General features: G+C 35.1%; 2 protein-coding genes across 4 annotated transcripts in view; both read left to right on the forward strand.

The window, feature by feature from the left end:
• LOC111511862 (WD repeat-containing protein WDY) overlaps positions 1-9267 on the forward strand; it is a 37675-nt gene extending 28408 nt beyond the window's left edge. Inside the window, exons 7-10 of the mRNA XM_074180437.1 lie at positions 4374-4620; positions 6181-6352; positions 8889-9086; positions 9139-9267. Coding sequence (XP_074036538.1) covers positions 4374-4620; positions 6181-6352; positions 8889-9086; positions 9139-9216 — 695 coding nt within the window. The 3' untranslated portion in view covers positions 9217-9267. The remainder of the gene's footprint in view (positions 1-4373; positions 4621-6180; positions 6353-8888; positions 9087-9138) is intronic.
• A 1012-nt stretch (positions 9268-10279) lies between these two features.
• The window catches only part of Oga (O-GlcNAcase), a 42332-nt gene continuing 39539 nt past the window's right edge, over positions 10280-13072 (forward strand). The window contains exons 1-4 of one of the 3 annotated variants that reach the window (XM_074180439.1): positions 10301-10353; positions 10410-10493; positions 10594-10645; positions 10699-11195. In XM_074180439.1, the coding sequence (XP_074036540.1) occupies positions 10415-10493; positions 10594-10645; positions 10699-11195 (628 nt within the window). In that variant the 5' untranslated portion in view covers positions 10301-10353; positions 10410-10414. Of the gene's footprint in view, positions 10494-10593; positions 10646-10698; positions 11196-13072 lie in introns of all 3 variants that reach the window. The other 2 variants (XM_074180438.1, XM_074180440.1) reach the window with 2 other exon arrangements.

The following is a 13072-nucleotide window of genomic DNA, read 5'->3' on the forward strand; positions in this document are numbered from 1 at the left end:
TGGCAAATATTTTCTGTTTGCCCTGAGCGTACCCACTAGATGAGTCTTCCTTCGTCTCAAACGATATGCAAGCGGTATGCTTGTGTAAAAGTTATCCGTATACATTGTTCTGCCTTCGTCCAAAAGACCCTCTGCCAGAGACATCACGGTTTTCTCAGAAACCTCACATTCTGGTGTTCTAGATTTACCACAATAAACTATTAGATTCCAGGTATACCCCTTATCAGTGCAAAGCTTGTAGATTTTGATACCATATTTGGCAGCTTTATTAGGTATATACTGCCGGAATATCAATCTTCCTCGCCAAGGTATCAAAGATTCGTCTACGCAAATGTCTTTACCAGGTGTATAAGATTTTTTATAATTTTCAACGAAGTTATTCAACAATTCTCTGACTTTACATAGTCTGTCACTGGGATCAGTAGTGGTATTATCAGAAAAGTGTAGAAACTTCAAAATCAACTCGAATCGATTCCTAGCCATTACAGTTCGTGCTAATGGAATACCGTAAAGTTTGTGCACTCGCCAGTAATCTCTTATCGCTGGTAATTTTACTAAACCCATCCAACCAATTAGGGCTATGAATTGAGTGATTTCATTCATAGTTACTGGAATCCACGAGTGAGTTCTTGACTGAACTGGAGTGTCGTTCATCATAAGCTGTTGAGTAGCATACAAATTGGTTTGATCTGTAATGAGTACCAAAATATCATGTGTCAAGAATAAATCGAAATAGTCAATAGGATTCGCCTGGGCTAGGATTCCAGAATAAATATCTTTCATTCCCGTGAATGGCGCGGTATACTCAATAGTGGGCGGATCTTCATGAGTAGGCATTTCCCATTCTATATCGTTCAATTTTTGGTTTAGCCATGCAGATTCAGTTACTCCAGAAGAAGTGATACCTGACGTACTTGGTATTTCACCATCAGGCTTCGAAATCGATGATAATAGTGGAGTGTCATGTGATTCTCTCAGTCTATCCTCAGAAAATATAGATGTTCGTCTTTGTTTAGGTGGTGGATTCCAAGGTTCCCCGCCACTTTCACTGTCACTTGATGTACCTCCATTATCATAATCTTCATTGACAGGATCAAAATCCGGATCGTGAATGGAGTCGTCACTATCAAAGTCCATGTTCTTTATTTTAGATTACTTAGTATTTTGCACACAAGAAATATTCACAAACTATATTCAATAAGTAATCTGAAACAAAGAAACAGAATTCAGGAAAAACAAAATTCTTGTTTTTCCCCAATTCAATACAATGAATTTTCGAATTCAATTTTTTTCTCTTCTTTTTCTTGTTTATTCTGCTCGCCAATCTGAAAAGAAAGAGAAAAACATGAAATGATGAAATAAATTGATGTGTATCTTCTTCGATACACATGGCCCATGAATTACGTAACGATTGAAAACTATTTCAAGGGCCACGTGTATCGAAAATGATACACATTCCAAAACGTACGAAAGAATGAAAGGAAAATTTCGAAAATGATTTTTCCATACTCAGAATAACACCAGAGCTCCAAATAAAGTAAAAATAAAAAATAATGAAAAATCGTGGAATCTGATGTAGTACCTTGGCGCTGAACGTGTTAATATTACTTACAAACTGAAAAAATTGAAAAAAATTTGAAAAAAAAATTACCTAGCTTTCTTTAGAGGTCGGCGGTCTGACTGACATAATCCAACCTTCTTCGTGGTATCAGCCAGGGAAGTAGTTGTTTTCTGATAAGTGTCGAGTGACCAAATAGGCCGAAACCTGTCTGCAAGTGTGCTCCAATAATTAAAAATCGATTCCGGCAGTTGTATCGCCTTTACTGATACCTGTCGGATATAATTCAACGTCCTCCGTGGTATTAGCCAGAGGAGTAGTTGTTTTCTCGATAGCTGTAGGTCCATAAACCTACTTCGTAGGTAAGGGAAGGTCACGTTAGGTCCAAAGTGAGTGGGTATATTCGACCCTCCAGTGCAACACGAAAGGGTTTATTGTGGCTCACACCTATTCACACTCGACCAAATGAACCCAGCTCCCTAACGAAGCCGATTAGTTTGTATGGTGAGTGGTCTTTCAGGCTCTGCCAAACTCTAAAAACTTGATTTGGTTCCCAGCGGGGCAGGCACAAAGTATGTGCTCTGCTGTTTCATCATTTCCCAAACAGAAGCGACACACACTGTCTTCTGACAGTCCGAGTGTTTGCATATGATGATTCAAATGACAGAAGGCATCTTAGACATCGTAGTTCATCCCTACTGTAGTCCAACAGCTGTTTGGTATCTAACTTCGAAGGATGAATAAACGCCTTGGAGTGAGCTTATCCTGGAAGGTTCTGCCAGAAGCCCATAAATCTTCTTGCTATCCAGGTGTTCAATCTTTGTTTGGCAAAGTCTAAAACGATGCCAGTATGGCCAGGAATCCAGACCAAAGGCAATCTGTTAAGTCTTCCTATCAAGGATAGCCGTTTTTAGTAATTTGCTACCAATATAGACGTTGCAAGGTAGGAGCCAAGAGGTTCCAACGCCGCTTGAATGTCCGAGACTGACTAATGTATGAGGTTGGATTCTTTTGCTACATCATGGAAATCAAAAAGATTTTGGCATGACACTTTTCTGATGTCTTACAGATACAAGTCTGGAACAAATTTTGCCGATGACTTTCCTCCTCTCACGAATTGTTTGAGTGAGAGAAGCTTTTCTTGTCTGAAAAGGGTAAAAAATTATCTGAGATCGAGCTTGAGCAAAGAAAAATTTAACGCCTCTGTTCTTTTTTGCACAGAGTCAGAATTAATGAATAAGATTATTTACGACGATATCATCTATGATTTTGCCAACAGAAGTTATTGCAACGAATTTTCATAACTTGACTGAGTTAATTTTTTTGTTTGGAAGCGCAATAAAGAATATTAATTCACATTTACCAAATGTACTTTATTTTGTAAGTGGAAAATATCACTCCGCTCGTAAAAGATTTCACCTACGATTTCAACGAAATTGTTGAAATAATGTAGGGCACGACAATTGTAGAGGCAAGGGCGACAAATGTACAGCCTTCTTCTTGACAATACGCCACTGCTCCGTACACAATGGGGAATGTTCCTCCTGACGAAAATCAAATAGTTTTCATAAGAGAGCTCTAAAACAACGCATTTTGAACTTATCATTTCAACCTTTTTCTTTAAAAAATTATTTAAATACTTAAAAAAGAGGAATGAAATAATGCATTCAACATTTAAAGGGATTCGTTTCTATTTCAAAATTTGGCAACATCGGTTATAGCTAATAAAGGACAATGAATCTGTTACCTGTATGAGACAAACAAAGATGACATATTTCAGAGGCGTGCTGTTCTGTTTACTTATGTTTCGAGTTCCGAGACATTCTATGACATATGTGGCTTGTGGAGGTGGTATTGAACTATAATTTATATTTTGTCTTAATTGTTGATTTATAAAGATAATTGTCCTTTTTTGAATTAGAATATCTAGGTACGTATAATTTATTTCAACTTGATATAGGCGCTGTTGTCAATATGTGAATTAGAAACAAATCCATTTAAAAATTTAAACCCAACATTTGAAACATCAATTTGAATATTTTTCGAAGTCAATTTGAAAAACTCATGAATTAAACTCAACTTTATTTTGTTCAAACTTGCATTTGCTGTAATAACCCAAATTGAGGAGCATTCCCCATTGTAGAGGCAAGGGCGGCAAAAACTGTTCAGCCTTCACCTTGACAATTTCTAAATACGCCACTGCTCCGTACACAATTCAATAGGTAGCGTAAATTACCGCTTGAAATACAGTCGCATAGGTTCCTAGGCAGGTTGATATCTCTGTCCTGGGTCTGCGACTGAAAACACCTGCACCAGAACCTGGAGGTGTTTTTGATCCATCTTTGAACCAACAACTATCTGATTTTAAGAGGTAAGGGAAGACTTGTTCGAACAAATTGTTCCTTTAGATATTTTGAGATCCCAATGTGATGGTAGTTTTGAAAGGTGTTCCTACATTACCTATAACCGATGCGTCTTAATTTCTCAGACAAATCGGAAACATAAGGTTTATATTACGCAATAACTTCTCAGGGTAATCTTCCTCTTGAAGATGATCACTTAGTGATCGAAACTCGTGTCGAGGTGTTGAAATAATGGTTTGGTGTTGAGATAAAACTACAGTAATATTCATTACTACACCAAAGATTCCAAAGAGTGCATCACAAGTGAACTTTTCAGCAGGTTATATACTCAATAAAACTGTAGGAAGTCAAATAATGTTTTTTGTTGAATTTCATGGTATTTTTTGAAACTCATTGTTTACAGATCGCTTGGTCATAAATAACTTTCAAGAATAAGTTTTCATATTTTCCAGGAACTTCCGTGGGCTACATAAAAACTTGGCTTCTTAAGAGCTACTGTGTTTTACCACAAGATGAAGAGCACATTTGTATGCCAAAATATAGGTTGATGTTTCCTTTCACGTGGGGTGACACGTTCATCGGAAGAGCTCGCAGGATGGTAGTAAATCAGCCTAAGCCAAAGCTCCTGAACAGTTATAAGGGGCATTTCATGCCGGTTTCTGGTTTAACTTACATTGACGAATGCCAGATTTTAATAAGGTACGATCAATTTTCAGCTGAAGCTATCTCATGCAAATAAAACTGGAAAAATTCATTACAACTTTCGTTATTGAAAAAGATCACGTCTTTAGTAAAACATCCAAAACCATTGATTTAGTTACACAAGAACAGATAGTGGATGAATTGAAAAAACTCACACACCAACACAAACACAACAATATGGAAGACCTGAGAAATCAGCAGTCGCCCATCATAAGTAATTATACTGCACGAATTCCAGCCCAAAATCCCATATATTTTCTTATGGCGCTTCATTCTGGTCCTTTTTGGACCTCAGGCCCACTTCACATGAAAGGAGTAAAGGTCAGCGCCTCGTCTCTGCCAGACGTCCATTATGTGTAAACTGAGCCTTAGCCTTCAAAGCCCACTTCAGACCACCCCCACTTTTCCACTTTTATCGTCATTCAGTCAACCAATCAGCTATCGCGCATAGAGCGGGAAATTCAAATCAGTAGATGAACAAACTTGTTCCGAGCTCACCGGGAGTGGGGCTAACCGAGCCCCCCCCAAGGGGCCGAGGACGGGGTACTAAGGAAGCCGATAGGTTAGGTGGAGTACCAAGGGGGCCGAGGGCGGAGTACTAAGTGGATAAGTGGAGGTGGTCTGAAGTGGGCTTTGAAGACTAAGGCTCAGTTTACACATAATGGACGTCTGACAGAGACGAGGCGCTGACCTTTACTCCTTTCGTGTAAAGTGGGCCTGAGGTCCAAAAAGGACCAGAATGAAGCGCCATAAGATAATACATGGGATTTTGGGCTGGAATCCTTGCAGTATAATTACTATCATATTTTGCAACAAAACCATTCCATAGACTTCAGTTCATTAAGATTAGTTAGACAAGTTAACAACAACAGGCAACTAGATGCCTATGAGAGTGTAGAAATAAGTAAACACAATAATATTATGAATAACGATGACGGACCTATACCAAAGAGCATACTGAATAGCTTGTTATGATAAAATAAAATAATATTGTTGGGTTTACTGATTACTACATAAGGACACATTGCAAAAATAAATTTGGATAGGCAATATTGTGAAATTAATTTTTATATAGCTGAAAATTGTTTTATATAAGCATATATTGTGAAATAATAGATAAGGCAAAATTGTAAAATTAATTTAGGTTGGTATACCTGTAAGGTTGGTACGCCTGGATGGTTTACCTGTATGAGTTACCTTTATAGCATAAATAGGATTAGCTTGCACTAGTTCTTAGTTTTAATCTTCCTCTTTGAAGATGATCACTTGGTGATCGAAACACGTGTCGAGGTGTTAAAAATAACGATTTGGGAAAAAACTCCAGTAATATTTAACAACAGGTAGCTTCTGTACTTAACATGAACAAAACAAAGTTTTCATCATTAGTTTGAATTTGTTCAGCTAGAAACTGGTGAACGCACTTGTTTGAATGTGGTTAGCAATACCTAGAAGCTTTGAACTTCTTTTTCTTCTTTCCACTATAAGATACTAGCAATGGTACGATACATGGGCCAACCATACCTCATTCAATAATTTTTGAAATTGGTTGTTTTTCAGCTGCAGCGCAGATTTTAGTGCAAGAATGTGGACATTGGGTGGCCGCTACTTACAAACAATTGGTACATTTAAACCATGGAGAGAAATTCCAAATAATCAACCTGTTGGACCAGACTTCGATTTTCCAATTCCCGCTGATATCAAGAAGGTGGCAAGCTCAACTACGTTAAGGGTAAATGATTGAATTCACTGAAGTATTCGCCACAGTTTAGTGTGTCTCTGAATCATTGATCAACACCATTCAATTTGGGTATCAAGACTGTGAAAAATTACAGTCCGCTTGAAAACTTCACATTTTGGTCCACACTCTATTCGTGCAGATAAACCAGACATTTATCTGAACCTCTGTGTGTAGGTAATTGGGAGAGATGAATGTTTGTTACTATATTCTTCAACACTGTAAGTTATAAGTTGCTATTTCAACAACACGTCTATTTGTGAAATATCCGATTATGATATAAGTATTTATAAACGTACTTTAATGTGAGATTTTATGTGTTTAATATGCTCTCTCACATATACAGTGATCAGAAACTACTCTGAAGTTTATGGCACTAGTGAGTATATTGCCAACGTTTGGCAATACGCAATAACGTTTGTTACTTGTCAAACAAACGTTTTTATTATTATTAATTTCCAATTTGGTTCATTGAATACTTTTTCAATTGATTTCTGAATTTGAGAGCAGTTTCAGATTTATTATTTGTTCAAGAATTGTATTATATAAGATTCCTGTTAGATTTGAAATTACTGACTGATAATGATTTTGTTTATGTAATGTTATGACTATGAATATTATTATTTTTATGAAATTTATGTCTGGATTTTTTTTTATTTATTTTTTATTGAATGAACTAGTTGTTGCCCGCGGCTTCGCCCACGTATAATTTGGTTCGTCACATTGAGTTTCGTGACAGACAATTTTGAATGGTTACAGTATTTCTTCATTAACCGAAAACTTCAGGTTTCCAACTTCAAAACTGAAGAAATTCAATACAATTTTTGAATCCCAATTTTTCCCAGTGGGGGTGGAAATTCTTGATTCGCTTTCTTGATGCTTATTTAGTGCTATACAAAAAACCTACCTGCATATTTCAAGATTCTAGGTTCAGTAGCTTCGGCTATATGTTAATATAAAAACTGGCAATAGCTAGTAATTTATATTTTTACTTTAAACATACAGTAACTAAAAAATATGCCAACTTCATTGAGTATAAACTTCAAGTATAAAATAAGTTTTATAAGTACTTGATAATGGGGTTGAACCCGAAACCGGCCGTATTAATAAAATTTACTAGTGGACATTAGACATTTTATTCATTTCATTAAAATGATCATGAATTACCACAAAATAAACAAGTCATCAATCACACATATTATTGTGGATTCATTGAATGATCCCCAAATAGAAATAAGATAATGCACTTGTTAGTATATAAGACTGAAATAAATATTTTTCTAAAATTTAAGAGGAATATAAGAATAAGTCCTGATTTTGAATAGAATACCAATGAGGGGTGCTACTTTTTTTCGAATAAATTATACGACAGTACACAGTGAGTGACAGTTCTACATGACTCTTTGGCTTTTTCTTTATAAATGCTATCGATACTTAGTCCTCATTTCATTTTGCCTTTCCCTAGAAATAACTTGATTCTCCACCATAAGAATTTGAAGCAGTCTTGTAGGTATGTGTATTGTAATTTGAATCAAATGTTTGTACTGAACTTCTTAACAATCTTGATATTCTTGATGATCTCGATATAATTTTTCCAACCTTATGATAACCGTCTAATTCTCAAATTCCATCATGTAATGTAATTTGTTTTAATGAGTATGTCTTCGTATTTTTTATTTCTCAATTCATGAGCACCATTGATTGTGGAATCTTAAGATGTATGTAGCATGATTTTAATTGCGCTATTTGTTTTGACATATCAATAAACCTTGTGTTTCTCAAGACGAATAAAGATATTATTATTATTATTATTATTATTACTGTAGTTTAACAACTGTTTGGTATCAAGCTTCGAAGGGTGAATAAACGCCTTGGAGTGAGCCAATCCTGGAAGATTCTGCCAGAAGTACATAAATGTTCTCGCCATCCAGGTGTTCAATCTTTGTTTGGCAACGCCTAAAGCAATGCCACTGACAGTGGCCAGAAATTCAGACCAGAGACAATCTGTTAGGTCTTCCATTGGAGGAGAGTCGTTTTTGGCAATTTGCTACCAATTTAGTCGTTGTTTGGTAGGATCCAAGAGCTTCCAACACCACTTGACTGTCCGAGAATACTTTTATTGATTTGTGTATGAGGTTGGATTCTTCCGAACTCTCCGCACACACTTCAATAGCGTAAATTTCCCCTTGGAATACAGTCGCATAGGTTCCTAGGAAAGTTGATATCTCTGTCTTGGGTCTGCGACTAAAAACACCTGCATCAGAACCGGAAGGTGTTATTGATCCATCTGTAAACCAACAACCATCTGCTCTTAATATTTCCTTCTCCTGGAGGATCCAGTCCTTTCTACTCGGGAACAGTAGTTTATAAGGCAGTTTGTAGTTGGCAGTTGGAGGCATAAAGTCAGAGCTCATTTCCAGAATGCTGTGTCTTCCAGTGCCAACCAACAGTCTGTTGCACTCTGCATTAAATTCATCATTAAGACAATTAATTGATTGAATTCATTAAATAATTCAAGTATTCTTTGAAGGTTCTCTGTGGTGGAACATTCCCTAAGAGACTGACCATCAAACAACTACAGAAACAAGCAGAAAAAGATCTGATTCACATTGACCAAAGCAAAATCTATGGAAAACCCTTACAAACGCCAGTCCTTGGAAATCATTATGCAATTCCAGAAAGAACTACGAAACCCAAGGAAATCGAATTCGACACATCTTGTCCATATGTAGAAAAGTATTTTTTTGTATTCAGATTGATACTCATTTGACACTTTCCAGATACCTGTATATCAACATCTCATCATGCCGAATCCTGTAGAATTGGAAGAAGAAACTCCGGATCATATATACTATTGAACTGTTCATTTTTATTAAATCTAGAATAAATCTTCAAAAGTTTTTTGTTGATACGTAATATTCAAAACTGATTTTGATATAAGCTTTTCGAAGATGTTTCCTCCATTTGATATTTTTTTGCTTAATCTGATGTTGTCTACAAAGCTGACTTTTCCAATAATAAGTCGTTGATATAAAATAAAAAGAATAAATTAAAATAATATACCTAGAATGAAAGAGAAACTTTCATAAAAAAAATAAAAAAGTGTGAAAACTCTCTCGAGTTGTATATGCAATTGACGAATTTTTACATTTAGTTGAAACTGATGTACATTTGTGTATGTAAGTATATATGTGCATATGTCTAAAAATGTATATGGTGTGTATATATTGTGATTCATATTTATGGATAAACTATTTTTATCAATTTGTGTATTGACGAACCATACATATGTTTCATCACTAAAAAGGTAATGAATGAATTGAATTGAACTGATGACGAAAATGACTCTTCTACAGTCCATTAACTTAAATTTTTTTTATATTATATTTAGATTTTATATTTCATCAATATCGGCATAACATTCTATAGTTATAGTGATACTGTGGCTAAAGCACCTAGTCTGAAAAGAACTTTTAGGATATTTTTGGAATGATATAACTAATTGGCTTGGGGGTCTTTAGACAAAATATCTCAACTCAAACGTACCTAAACAACTTGGTGACATTATGTTTATTAGAATATCAGATTGATTCAAAATTATCCTAACCTACAATGAGTTTGGTTCGTTTGCTTAAAAAAGTTCTTTCACCTATACAATTTAAATTTTTCCATCACTTTATCTAATCATTGTCTAAGCTAAGGATTTAGACAATGTTCTAATCAAAAACCACTTACTGTAAAGTGGTTTGTGGTCCCTTTGTATATAGTATATATACAATGGTGGTCCTAATCCTTCTATAGACATCTTACGTGGATATCTTGAACCATTTGACATGAATTCACCATAAAAAGTTGAATTCTAGAACCTGTTCTTCTGAATCTGCCGACAGATGGATGCTGGATGAGGATCTTAAGATGTCAAAACCGTCAAAAGTCAAAATTTCAAGTTTGTGAATGTGATGTGACTTTTTCAAGAGTAGAACCAAATAAACAAAGTACTTTTATTTTTGTTGGATATTTTGAAGAAATTTTGCAACTGCTAAATTTATAGGAATAATGGCAGCAATATCTGATTCACCAGTTTTAGAGAACATCAATATTAAAAACGGAAATTTCATATGTGGTGTTGTTGAAGGTGAAGTTAATAAAACACAATTTTTTAATTCAATAAATAAAGTTTTATCTTTATCTTTCAATTGTTGAAGTAGAAGGGGAATAAAAACGACCTTTTTCAGGATTCTATGGAAGACCATGGACTACAGAACAGCGAAAAGATTTGTTTCAAAAGTTAGTATGTAAGTGATCTGACCTAATTTATGACCAAAAATAATATATTTTAGAATGAAAAAATGGGGTATGGATTCCTATGTATATGCGCCAAAAGATGATTATAAACATAGAGCTTACTGGAGGGAGTTATACACAGTGGAGGAAGCTGAACATCTCACTGGCCTAATCCAGGCTGCTAAAGACCAAAATATTACGTTTTACTATGCCTTGTCTCCAGGTTTAGATATAACATACAGTAGTTCAAAAGAAGTAGGAGCCTTGAAAAGAAAACTTGAACAAGTGTCTCAGTTTGGCTGTAATGCTTTCGCCTTGTTATTCGATGATATTGAATCGGAAATGTCCGAGGCAGATAAGGAGATTTTTCAGTCTTTCGCTCAGGCGCAAGTCTCAGTAACTAATGAATGTTATCAACATTTGGGTCACCCAAAATTTTTATTATGCCCTACTCAGTATTGTTCTACTAGGGCTGTACCTAATGTAACAAACTCAGAGTATTTGAATACTTTAGGATCTAAATTGTCTCCAGAAATTGATATATTATGGACAGGTAAGTATTCCAGCAGCCTATCTATTCAAGTGTTCACTTATTAGGTGACTATTCATTTTAACAGCTTGTGCAAAACATTTCAATTAAAATGACTTATTTTGGAGCTCTAATGCACTTTTGAAAACACAGCTACCTGAAAGACAAAAACATAAAAAAATCAACTATTTTAGGAACTCATTTCTAGTAATATAAACTCGCTTGCTGCTGATCTTTATTCTTGCACTTCAAATGTACAGAATTCAAAAAATAATGATATGATCACTTCTCTAGCGATTTATGTTTTAGCAAAATCATTCAAGGTTGAAGTCAAGAAAATAAACTTATGTTGCCAAATTTCGAAAAATTGATTTAAACAAAAAGATAATTTTTCAAACATTTCATTTCTTGTTCATCAACATGTAAATAGTACTTTTTCATTGTCAATCAAACACTATACAAACTACTAAGGAAATCAATTATGGAAGGCACATTCTGAATGAAAAAATAAGAATTTTTTGCTTTATGTTAACCATATAAAAATAGGATAGAACTGACTGATACTTGATGAAAATCCATTAAGTTCTTAGGTGTTACTTTCGATCACAGGCTCACGTGGAACCTCCACGTCTAAAAAAAGCACACAAGGCCAGGATGGCCCTAGGAATCTGCAGAAGAATGTGCGTGAAAATATACAAGGGTAGTGACACCCATGGTAACATATGGTGTAGTGACTTGTTGGGCAAAAATTAGGCAGTTGGGTACGGCTAGGCTATTAGGCGGCGTACAAAGGCTGGGTGTCATAAGTGTCACGGGAGCCATGAGAACGACCCCAACTGAAGCATTTGGGGTCCTACTCGAACTTCCACCATTGCACAACTACATACAAAGAGAAGCTCGATTGGTGACACACAGGCTAATGCAGGGGCAAACCCCAATCAGCCAGTCACAGGGGGCAGAATACTTGAAACTGTACAATGAACTGAAGGTAGATCCAATACTAGGAATGCCCGTGGATAACACAGTTTCACAGTACAACTTTCAAAAAGATTTCAAAATCATCATAACAAGAGGACTGGTAAAACCGCCCACTGGTAAAATAATAATAATAATCTTTTTATCGAAATAGGTAATCCTAATCTACATTCACAAAGTATAATCTTATATATAGTAATTAGCAGCTCCTTTGATAGTATTAATATATTTGTTTTGTTTTAAATTTAAACGTACACACTAGGTATTTACATTTCGAGTTATATTTTCCATTGTTTTGCTAAAAGAAAACCATTCAAGTACAGCCAAATACCATAATAATCATATACAATTCTACATATGAACCAATAAGAATGCTATCCCAATATACACTTATAGCCCGAAAGAAAATACATATATTGATACCATTCACCTACAGCCAAATACCACAATAATCATATACAAACATACATAAGAAACCAATAAGTTATGCTATCTCACTACCCACTATACACTCATATCCCGTAAGAAGATACATATATTAATACTCGTATTGATACTAAAAATTTTTAATCCTGATAGATATACAATACAACGATTTTACTTTTGCTGTAAATGGTTTATCATTTTTATTTTAAACTGTTGCAGAGTTTCTGATTTCTTTATATCATCTGGCAACCTGTTGTAAGCAATGAATCCCTTGAACACCAAGGTTTTAATATTGTAAGCTTTTGTTTGCCTAGTCACATGTAAGTTATGTTTACTTCTCGTATCATGCTGGTGAACTTGCGTATTGATAGTTATATATTTTTGAAAATATGATGGAAGAAGATGCAACATTTTGAAGATATAACTCATAGTTAAATAAATAAATCTATTTTCTATTGACAGCCATTGTAATGTTCCCAACATCAATGATATTGGTGTAT

The sequence above is a fragment of the Leptinotarsa decemlineata genome, unplaced genomic scaffold (assembly GCF_025532065.1).
Source record: "Leptinotarsa decemlineata unplaced genomic scaffold, Ldec_3_MD MMD2_tig00026294_RagTag_RagTag, whole genome shotgun sequence".
In the NCBI taxonomy this organism is placed as follows: domain Eukaryota; kingdom Metazoa; phylum Arthropoda; class Insecta; order Coleoptera; family Chrysomelidae; genus Leptinotarsa; species Leptinotarsa decemlineata.